A 12,577-nucleotide genomic window follows, 5' to 3' on the forward strand; every position below is an offset into this window, starting at 1 on the left:
TTTTTCCAAAGCCTTCAGGACCGAACGTAATAGTAGGTACATACTTATTTTAGGTGACTGTAGTAAAAATACAAATATCTTATAGTAATTATACCTACTTATTTGAAGTTGTATATCTAGCTTGATTTCAATGAATTGATAACTTTTAAAGTAAACTGATAATAAATAAACAAAGAAAAAGATATGACTTTTTCCAACATTTTTGGCTCTACGTAATAGATAGACTATCTTAATTGATAACCATCTCTTTGATGATGTCAACATCGTATTATACGAAACGTTTCGTCACTGTAAAGAAAAACGTAGAGTAATGACTATTTATATATCCATATTTTCAGTTTTATTAACTGTAATTGCTACAATGATTTTTTACTAACAAATTCCTGATCGACCTTCGCGCCGAAGAATGATGATTTGTTTGATAATTTTTGCTCTCAAATGATGCCTCATCTTAATTTAGTTACAGTCATAATACGCCCACTGAATGCAACAAATATCCATATTTTTAGAATTCAGTACGCGTATTTTGAAGTCAACAATTAAGACCACTTTGCATTAATTTTCCGCTTTAATTACATTATTCTCTAGTAGTTTATTTTGCAAGTTCTCGCCCTTTACGTCCACAAAAACTAAAAAGACAGCGTGTGCAATTTACACTTTGTATTACAAAACAACAGCAACAGTAATTAAAACAATCTCATCTTCAGTGATTTTTTTATGAGACTCGACGGAAGTACACATTTCGATCACCATTCCCGTCTTGTCGAACAACAACACATTTAGTCATCATGAATTTCCGAATCTGCATCAGTCTCCGGAGTCCGGAACGAGCGTCACCGCAAGCGCACCGTCACCGTTCTTATCACCTGCAGAAGGTTCCTGCGGTCGCACGAACCGCGCGTTACGCTCAAAATGAGTCGTTGTAGGGACTTGGTGGTGTGCGGACGCAGGTATACGCAGGTGCTCGTACGAACAACAGTTTACGGTCGATTTGAAATCGTCGCGGTCGTGTGTTTAGAAAACAACAAGTTATGTTATTAACGGTGTAATATGTTGCTAAACCTGTGAATTAAGGACGTAAACAGTTGATTTTTTCATGTTGCCGTCCAGTGTGTTCGAATGTTTTGGCCCAAGTTTGGACAGTTTTGATGACACATACCGCAGATAAGATAAACAGATCGTTTTGTCTATCGGCGATAATACAGGACAATAAAGTTGATACGGTTCTAGAAGAATGCGGGAGAAGTGGGATAAATCGAGCACCTTCAAGGAAGTCCCCGATGGCCAACCGGTAAGAAAATATGCGAAAATAAATGTGGAGGAAACGTAAAAACCAACGTTTTATGCAAATGCGCCGAAAAGTTCCAGCAATATTTTGTTTACGCCAATGAAACATTTACATATTTAATATTTATTATAGTTTTGTCCAGGTGAGGCGCGACAAAAACAAAATTCAAATCTCGTTGCGTAACGACATTTTTCCCGCTCTCAGAACTTTGCAAAGCTCTTGACTAGCTCGTGCATGATGAAATTTTCATTTTTGTTCATAAACTAGAATTTATTGCGTTTATTTCAAAAAACGAAGGTCGTTTCTGAATCCGGTTGCTGTCCCTCGTAATGATAAAGATCATAACGAACGAGCTTTGATTTTAATGTATAATGATCATCGACGGGTCTTCTTTGCAAAACGGCTGAAAAACGAAAGAGCTTTGATTTAAATGTTTAATGATCGTTGATTCTTTACAAAACGGCTGAAAAACCACCAATTAACAGCCTACGAACAACTATTTGTACGTTTCCTTTGCATAGATTACACTTTTCAAATAAGAACTGGAAGTCTCGACGATTTAATAACAGCGAGGCATGCATAATAAATAAAATTAACCGTTTGCACGTTAAACGCAAACATTTTTAATTACGTTGCTCGGAGGGGGTTGCGCAACAGTTGCTCCAATTATCTCCAAATATTTGCCGGAAACGTGTCATTCCCGCGCTGGAATCGCATTTTTTCTCTGATAACGAAATAATAAATTTCGATAATCCCTTTGAGCTGGAGCGACTTGTTCATTGATCAAATATTTTGTTGGAACGTTTACAGTTTTTAAAGGTTGACACGAATAAGTGTTCTTGTTAAGTAAACACGACTTTACCTTCATTATCCTGCGCGGAAAGCATGAAATTCGTCGCTTACTGTATGAATTAACATGAAAGTAAAGCGAAGATGGATAAAGTAGGTCTGAGAAGCGACACTAGCTGGGGGTACTTTTTGTTTTTGCCCGAACCGATGTTTCGTCACTCGAAAACTTGTTATTTTAATAAGTATCGAAAAAATGGATTAATTAAGAACCATTAAGGCGCCCATGAACTTCGGACTTAAAGGAAAAGTATAATTATTACCCACTGACACGAATTCTTATTAATATCAATAATCGGAATGCATTAATGAACGAATGTATTTTATTTTATGTAACTCGGAATGTCAACAAAGCGAAAGTGTCTTAATCAAAGACACTGTACGAATTTATTACAGCTAGAATTTTACTGTTTTCGCAACTGCAAGTGAGTTTGTGCAGTAAAACTGCATCATTTTTTGCAAGTGTACTGTTACACCATTACTGTTTACGTTAACTGTCCACATTTAATATTTCAGGCTTTTTGTTGATGTCATTTGAATGAAATTATTGCGATCGAGATAAATTTTTCTGAAAAGCCGAACAACCTGTAATTACGAGTCGAGTGTATTCAGGTGGAAAGATTTGAAATTTTATGTGGAGTACATGGACGTAACACGAGAATCTTCTGCATGTGCTGTTATTATTACACAACCAATAGAAACAATTTGCAGAATGATGTGCAAAGTCTCCCTAATTAGCATAACTGAGTTACTTGATCGTGCGTTAAGTAAATCTCTTTTTATGGTCGACGATAAAAATGGTAAAACCATCGAGAGACGTCGATGTTGTTTAATTTACGAGACCGACCCGTTGTGGTCAGTTTCTTGTTGTAAAAACATTTCGGTTAAATAGATAATGCTTTTTGTTTAATTTGTCCGACTCGTTTGCGACGAAATTGGTTTCCGACAATGAGATCGTATGAAGTGCAGAAAGTGAAAAATCGGTGGAACAAACAGTTGCATTGTTGCAGCGAAAGGATAATTATAATGTTACAATCATTACATTTATTAATATAGTTGCATAATAAAATTGTCTAATTTAATAAGGTGGTAAAAGTGGGAAGTGTCTTCATGAGTAACTAATGCAAATTAAAAACTTCTTTCTTAAATGTTTAACTGACTGTTTCCCTACAAATTTATTCCGTTTCTAATCGATCTTAGCTAACAATTATTCCGAAATAGTTTATGCTAGTTTAAAAATGATTTGTAGCCGGTGATTTATAAAATTCGGATAGTTTTTATTTTAGAAACGACAATTTGAAATTTGTTTACAAACAAATCTTGAATATCATTGGTTACACACGTCGAGAATTGCCAAGAATTGTGTTAATTGGACTGTACATATTCCGAAAGGATCAAGGCTAATTTGAAATTGCTTGTATAAACAGTAAAGCAGGTGAAGTAAAGCAATTTAAAGAAGTTTGTCGATCGTAAAGTCAATAGAAGTTATCGGAGTTGTTGGGAAAATGGAAAAACTTTCCGCAGGTTACTATACTTCAAAATTGATGTCACGTAATAAATTATGATGAAATCTGGAAAACTCGGAATGTGCTTCCGTTCAGTTTTTACCTATTTGGAAATAGATGAGAAAAGTTCCGAGTCAATTCAATATACTGGAGAACTAGTATCGGGCAGAAATCTTTACAAAAAAGTTTATTTTTCATGGAAATGTAGAACAGTCATGAGACTCGTGTTGGTCGGAATAAAATTTACAACATAAATCAGTTTTTATTTCCGGTCATTTGCAATGCACTGTGATTTTTTCACTTTTGGTTTCACCGGAAACAATTCACACTTTGTTAATAGGTAAATAGGTAGAGTGACCCAAGTATCATGTTCCAGTCTCTAATAATCGTCAGGAAATTTGCTTAAAGTGGGTCGCTACAAAAATAAATTTTTCACTGTTTTCAAAAGTGAAAAACTGACATATTAAGACTGCAGGGTTTGTGCTGGTTTGCTTGCAATGACATTACGTGGCACTTGCGGTGAGTATTTTTCCAAATTTGGTATCGCCACCAATGAAGAAAGTTGTTTTACGGGAATGATGGGTTTTGTATTTTGTATTTGTACGGCTCAATACCATATCCAAGGTAAATTATGTTCATTAATGAAAATTGTTATCAAAAGTTTCCCATGGTTGAGCGATACACGATTGTTTTCGCTTTTATTTACATACTTACATGGTTGCACAGATTTTCGATTAAAGGACATCGACATTATATTCATCTAAAGGTCGTAATTAACCAAATTAAGTCCTTATATCATTGTAAAAGTGCGTACCAGTAAATTAGATGCAATAATTATTTAATAAATTGCTAGTTATTAAAACTTTCGATTCTAACAGTACGCGGGAAAAGTAGATCGAACTAAATGGGTATTTTAATTGGTGGAAATTTAACTTCTTGAGTAAAATCGATGTAGACACAGCGAGTGCATTATCTAACTGGAACAGGACCTACAGGAAGTGCACATATTTAGAAATAATTGTTACAGGAGTTCTACTAAGAATTTTTTTTTTTAACTGAAAGCAATATAAGTATCAGTCACGAGAGTAGTATGTAACTGGTGAGACAAAAAATTCCCGTCAAAAATATTCCTTTATTTTTTTTTCCAATATGTATATTTTTCATCCAAGCTGTCATATTAGAAAATACTCGCTGTCTGAATTCAATTCTAAAAGAATGTAGCCAAGAGTCCTGTGTAATTGTACGGTTCTATAATTTTATTGTGTCCAACAATAATCGTGTCAAAAATAAATTATTCCCTAGAATTCGAACTTTCAGGGAAATAACGTTTTCCATGTTGTGGGTAACAAGAATTTTAAAAGTAATTTTGAATGCTTAAGGTTGGTTACTATGAACTGAGAGATTAAGTCCAACTAAATATGCCGCCAGAAACCAAAATTGATTGTGAAACGAAAAAACATCTATCACTTGGCCAGAAATTGAGCCATATGCAACTGTTACAAGGAATTCGCTGCCTTTCCATTACGATATCTTTTGTTTGTCACCAGAAAACACATAGCCTCCAACCTAACCAAATTTATGGCAACTTATAACGAATATCCCTAAATCGTAGGGAGTAATTTATTTTTGACACGATAGTATGTATTATGTATGCCCAGCGGTTGAAGCCGGCAAATCAGATGTCAACAGTTACATGTCAAATTATAAAATGTTAGCGTTAGCATCAGTTATGAATTCGACGTCTTAGTTGTTTTGCTTGAAATTTTCTTCAGTTTTTCTACATTATAATTAGTTTTCATCTTACAACAGTCTATTAAAAACCTGTCATTAATGAACTTACATAACCTCTGTTTTTCTATTTTGTATATGTTATAGAGCGGCAAAAATCAAATATATTCGAATTCCACAGGACTCTTGATATACGTTCTTTTAGAGACTTTAGTGACTTCGTATAGGCCATGCTAAAACCAAATAACCACCACCTGTTGAATTAAGTTGGTGAAAACAAAATTACACTAAGTGTAATTGATTTTCTGGGTAGAATGCAGCGTTGGTGGTTATCTGGTTTTGGCACGACTTATTGATACATAGCGCATCTGTTGTACGGAAAACATTTTACAGCGCGTAAGAACTGTCAAAAACAAACAATTATTATCACATTTATAGATTAGCAAATTTTCTGCGATAGGTCCTATACTTTTTCGTAAAATCAACAGTTTTCATGCTTTACGGGTTATAAATTTAAACCTAGATATGGTCCAATCAGTGTTCCACTCGGGCTAATTAATACGTTTTAGAAATGCATTCGAAAAAATTTCCGGAAATAATCAATGCACTAGGGATATTATAAGTGAAAATTTCCGCGGCAATTTTTTTAAAACAAGCGTGATTGGTCTGTTCTGACTAATTTCGTAAATCTGATTGGTCAAGAGAATGCGAGTTGAATTGTCAAGTATAATAAACAACAGTTTTCGCATATTACGGCTTACCAAATTTAAGATTGTAGGCATATTTCGTCGTTCAAGAATGAACAAGAATGTGTCTAAAATGCCTTTAATGCAGTGATAACATGTCTCGTACTATTTTTCAGTGTAGTACCCGTTAACTGCAATACACAGGCACAGGCGCCAACGTTCTGGAAGCTTGTGGATACCACTTTCAAGGTTTTTTTGTTATCCACGTAATATATAGGTTTAGACTTAGTGCTCGTAAATCCTAATAGATATGTGAAGATGGTTGCTTGTAAGAAAAAAGTATAGGACCTGTTTAATAGACAATTTTCTAATTTACATATTTGTTAGTAAACTGTTTTAGGACTAACAGTTTAGGAGATATTTACTAAAAACATTTTTTGACAGTTCTTATGCGTTTACTTTATTATTATTATTATTCAAGCTACTAAATGAAAATATATACCTATCGAAACTCAGCTACCTGAGAAAATCAGAGCTTTTTTGAATATAGGTAATGACTGGACTAGTAGATAGAATAAACGATTTAACACTTTTTAAACCATGTGACAGGCACATTCGAAACACCGTTACGTTTTAAAAGGAAGTAACAAGTATTGAGACATGAAGTTCGATTCAATTCTTTCACCCTATTGATAATTAGCGGCAGACTTTAACATGTCAGCTATAACAGGACTATCAATCAAACCTGTGCTGAAAAAATACTGGGATGATTCGTTCTTTCAACGATCACGATTTACTGACTTGCATTAGCGTATGCAAATCTTCCAACACCCATAACTTCTTTTTCTGTTGATACGATATCATAACATTACAGTCAAAGTTTTACATTTGTGCGTCACGAGAAACTTCTCATTCGAAGCTCTTTAATATTTCTCGACACCATGAAACACGACGGCCTTTTTGTTCTGCAGAGTTCGTGCGGGTCATGAAACGTATTGAAAATAAATCAAACTATAGTAGCTCAACGTCCGCATTTTTGTTTTTAAAGAAGATTACTGATCTAGCGAAGTTACTCTTTAGAATTTTTAGAACCGTGAGATTGAAAAAAAAAATAGAGTTGGCTGTGACCAAAAATTTCAGTTGACAATTCGTTAAGATTTCAATTATTATCAGATGTCAGTCTTAAAAGTTAGGTTACTGATTTTGCGAACGTTGAAATTTTGATTTTCATAAAGGTGTGGATTATGTGACCTGTCGGTTGTAAAAGAATTTCCTCAGCTAGTGCATTGAAACAATGAGATTTAAAACTTCTGCTCCTTTGTTCAACGGTGAGCACGCAGCTTGTTTATAAATCGATCAATATTCAGAGAGGTTATGTTGTGGGGGCTCTTATTGTCAAGGGGTTTAATTTCATGCACAACAGACACACGATAGGGAAAAAAGTGCAAATCTTTTTTAACTTTCTGGGCAAGTTGTTGGTAAGTGCCTTGAAAGTCCGGAAACTTTTGTTGAAATTCCTCAAAAACTCGAGGTGTCGAATATGACCATTCGCCGTTCTCAAGTCTTTCTCCATTTCTGAAGTAACACGTGCAGTGTGCAAATGAAAAATTTTCGCTCTAAAGTGAATATATTGTAATAGCAAATTTTAATAAGTAGTCAATGATAATCACCATTGTAATTACATTACATAATTTTTACGTGTTGCCAACTGAAGCGTATTAATCACGGCCTTCCCGATTTTTATTTTCGATTGCATGTACAATACTGCTGAAAATAAATTTCGTCTTAAATGGTCATCCATTTATGAGTGTAAATTTACAAATTCAGTCATTCATTTATTTGTCTCCAAATTACAAACGATGTACAGTTGCGGCCGTTGAAAACTCAGACACTTTGACAACGCCAAACTTTTAGCTTTGTAAATGCCATTGAAAGTGACGTTTCTCAAAATGTCACTCAAACATTATCCACATTAATTTTTTTCGCAATGGCTCTTATACTCACACCGTCCCTCAGTCAAACACATTTTTGCAAATCAGATAATTGCGGCATTTCAAAAGTTACGCGCGATTCTGACCTAATATGTCAAATACTGACACTGACTTTATAATCCTTGATGAAAATTCTGTTTACGCTAATCAAATTTCGGAATTTATACAGTGTTTAAATCTTTCCTGTCTGAGATTTCAACGGCCGCAACTGTACCTACCAAGCAAAACCGGAAAATGTATTTAAAATTATACGATAAATATTAAATTGATATTTTTGATTCGTTAAAAGAACATTTTCCAGACAGGTTACAAACTAAAATTTTAACTATTCGATTTATCTGAAAAATTTTCAAATTGCCAATACACCATCTAAACTAGATTATTGATATCAGTGATAAATTATCAGCTAGTGATTACTTCACCGTGAACGTTCATAAATTATTGTCTAGTAAAAAAAATTACGAAAAATCAACAGGTGGTGTTTCAATAGAAATGGCAGAGCTTATACCTTTATTACAAAAAGAAGGAAACGTAAATTTTCCTAATGTAAATTTGGTTTTGTCCATTTGTCAAATAACTGTCTACTTGACAATATGTACTTAAGAAATAATTTTTAAAAATGTCATAGAATTTGGACAATAATTCTAACCTATCTCTCCTAAGAAGTTTTCACACCATGAAAAAACCAACTCCAGTTCTGATATTGTCAAAGAAATACTTATACAGGGTCGCTACAAAGTGTGGCAACAGTTAAATATCTCGAGAATGATTTCTCGGAAATCCTTGAGATTTGGTAAGGAGTTAAGAGCATTTAAATTCTATTCTTTCCAATTTTTTCAGTTTTATACCTTCATTTGTTTTCGAGATACAAGTCTAACTTGAATTTTTTTAAATGGCAACAGGGATTAATTTTATGGTTTTTGAAAAGAGGTTTTTTTTCTGAATTCAACGATGTATCACATGTAATAATAGTTTACATAAGAATGGTCAAAAATTTTTTTAAATTTTAATTCAAAAATAAATAAACAGTTATCTTTGAAAACAGTTTCTATTATTAATTTATTTATTACTTATTTATTTATTATAAAAATGCCTAATTTAAGTGAAACCGAGCGGATAGAAGTTCTAATGATTGGATATGGTGATAGGAGACTCCATATCAAATCTCAAGGATTTCCAAGAAACCATTCTCGAGATATTTAACTGTTGCCATACTTTGTAGCGACCCTGTATAAGTCCTCTATCTTTTAATAGAGAAACTTTACGCTTGTCAAATTCACAATATTTACACTATCATCGTCAACTTAACAATGACAGTCATGTCATTGTCATTGTCAATTTATCTTTTTTCCATCACATGGTAGAATATAATTAAGTAGAACATAGAATAGTAGATATACAACGAATAACGAATATATGTAGAATGCAGACGCGAGTGTACTATGGCGGACAATAAATTTAGGCCGGCCTGTCATTGAGTTGACATCAAAATGTGAAGCTGGCATTATGTTCAACTAACCCCATTTTCGATTTTTGTCATTCTTGTCATTGTGACAGCGATAATCAAAATTAAAATTGGGAAAAGAAGCGTGCACCAGAGAGAAGTGCTACTACAAATCAGTTATGCTAGTACGTCATGATCTGTAAGTTACAAAAAAGGCGAAGGAAACGCCCAACAGCTTGAAAACCTCCAATTTGACAAATTGACACATCAGTCATAATGACAATAAATGGTCGCTTGCATTGACTTTTTTGAAATGTCAGAAATTTGCTGGCCTAAATTTATTGTCCCCCATAGTACCTACTATTGCGGACACGGAATCTTGAACGATTTGTCATTCGATTGTCATAAAAATGTAAAACTGGCTTTAGTCGCAACTAACCTCACTTTCGATTTTTGTAATTTTTATCATACTGACTATGGCCAACTGTATCAAAACGCGAAGCGCTTATTATGGCCGTCCCACTCGATGATTTCTCCGTAAGAAAAATTGTTCTTGACATTTAAAAAAATCGTACGTACAGTAGAGACTTCAAGTGACGATTATTTGAATTAAAAGACAACGGATGACAGAAACGTCTTTTTTTTCTGTAATTGGTTATGTCCTATTCTTGGTTATGTCCATGTTAAATGTTTATAAGTAAATAAATTAACTGCAAGTGTTAATTGCATGCAGTAACAAAATAATAAAAATAGTAAAAGTGTAAAATAAGAAACATATAATAGGTAAGTATAATAGGTAAGGTGTTGTGTCAATAGCTTAAAAACCATTAAAAAAAACGAACTTCAGTTGCTTCAAAATATCAATTGTTTTAATTCCAATTTAGTATTTTTCTGAACACATTGTGTTGTTGAATAATGTGACTCCTGTCAGCATTAGAATAAGTGAGCACATCAAAAAGATTGTCACCTATGAAAAAAATTCAACAAGACAATGGTACCTAAATTTCCTAGAATGGAACAAAATTTTCATGTTTGCAGAGGATAACCCAAATGGACTTAATAAATACAAAGATTCGCCGACCCAGCTAGCAAATAAGTTACCAGGAGCCAACAAGTCGTTTACCAAAAAGAAAGATTCAGTTATTGTCATTATGATTTACGTTTGCAAATTAAAATTTGAAATTTATTTCTGTTACCCATAAGAACATAGGCACAATTTGATTGACACATGTCAACATGTGAAATGAGGTTATTCGTTCCTAAAGGTTGCTTTACAGCATGAGTGGAATGACAGTTGTGGACGAAATTTTTTGTCCGCCATTGTAAATAAGTAAATAACTGAAAAATAACAAATATCAAAGACAAGATGTCTTTTTATGTTATTTTTTTAAATACTTATGTTATTTTCATTTGGAGAATATGTATCACCTTAAAGTGATTTCGGAATCCTGTAATATACCTACTAATCGATTTATAAATTATTCATGTTATGTACCTAGTTATTCGCAGTATAATTGATAAAATGATAAGTATTACTTATTTAAAATTTTAGATAACGATAACTTTCTTAATGTCACAATTACGAATTATTTTAGTACAACTTGAATGACCGCAGTATCGTTGGACGAAGCAGAAACTTTTGCATGGAAGCAATTTTTTGATTGACAAATCATAGTTATACAAAGTACAACTCTAATGACTTAAATTGTCATTAATTTGTTATTCCTGAGAAATTGCTTATCAGAAATAATTAATCAGAAACTGTAGTAGTTCATTGTTCTACTTATTTTCCAGGTGGCCCAGAAGATAAATTTCATTTACGAACCCACCTACAAGCCGAAACTATTGCTCAAATCGCCTTCAGTGCGTGCGATAAGAAATTACAACAACCTATCGATCGTCGACAATTCCCAAAATACCTACGAGAACCTGAGCTTCATCCCGGAAAGTGGAAACGTCGATGTCAACACCTACGACGAAGCTTACACCTCGACGATAACTTCGAACGATTCGAAAAACAGCATTTTCGCCAACAACTACGACTTGTACGACTACACGACTCTCCGGTCCTCTTCGGCCAAGACAACCCTTTCAAACAATGGCTCCGAACTGGACTCGGAGAAGAACGAAATGGGCTCTACGACCAAGCTCGTGGGGTCAAAGATGGAAATGGTATGTGCACGTCTGTTTACAGTAATTAACTGTGAGCAACCCAAAAAATGTAGATTTAAAATGTTATCGTTGTTATGTCACCGCTTTGCTGCCTAAGTAGGTGACTTCTTCAAACAACGTTGCAAATATTGCGAAAACATTTAAATTGTACTCAGCGTGTGGGGACGGTTCCGAGTCAACAATAACAGAACGGGCAAGGTTAGATAATGCTAATTAGTACTTCCACTTTTCCATTCTAGGCGCTCGATAATAAAGAATCAACGGGAGTCGGTTTTATCGAGAAAAAAACATTTCGTCGAAAATTTCCAATAAAGTTTGATCAGTCGGCCTCGAATGACCTCAGATCTAATAATAATGATCCGTCTGATCCTTACCTGGAAATAGTAATTTGAACCACTACAACCGCGTCATCGCGAAAGAATCCACTGCGGCCTCTGATAAGATAGTACACTTGTGCGGGAACAACACTTTCGGTTTCTTCTTGTGATTCAGAATAACTTCGCCGCACCTGCGGCTAATTATACGATAAAATTCAAATTAGTCAGTGGATTTAGGAATTTTCATTGATGGGTTTACCCGGAGCGATGCTAATAAATAATCAATTCATATGTTATGAAATCATTTAAACAAGTGATCGTTAGACCCAGAGTGATTTTATGTCGTTTGTAATGGCAGTTGCGTTATCGTTTTGGTGAAATAAAATTTTAATAAAGGTCGCGTGCTGTGAAAACAACTGGACCAACGGCGTCTCTATTGTTTTCATTCGTTTGTTGCAGCAAATTAGTTCCAATTGGGATTTTGTAAAATTATAAATTTCTGTTTGTTACGTTTGGAAAGTTTCGATGTGATTTTGGATTGCATTTCTATGCAGTCATGCAAGTACGCTAATTGCGGGATTGAAGAATTGTGCAATTTAA

General features: G+C 34.1%; 1 protein-coding gene across 1 annotated transcript in view; it reads left to right on the forward strand.

Annotated features, from left to right (window-relative positions):
* The first annotated feature begins 868 nt into the window (after positions 1-868).
* The window catches only part of blot (bloated tubules), a 38,213-nt gene continuing 26,504 nt past the window's right edge, over positions 869-12,577 (forward strand). The window contains exons 1-2 of the mRNA XM_069043454.1: positions 869-1,291; positions 11,283-11,660. Of these exons, the coding sequence (XP_068899555.1) occupies positions 1,235-1,291; positions 11,283-11,660 (435 nt within the window). The 5' untranslated portion in view covers positions 869-1,234. The remainder of the gene's footprint in view (positions 1,292-11,282; positions 11,661-12,577) is intronic.

This window comes from Tenebrio molitor, chromosome 1, assembly GCF_963966145.1.
Source record: "Tenebrio molitor chromosome 1, icTenMoli1.1, whole genome shotgun sequence".
NCBI classification, from domain to species: Eukaryota; Metazoa; Arthropoda; class Insecta; order Coleoptera; family Tenebrionidae; genus Tenebrio; species Tenebrio molitor.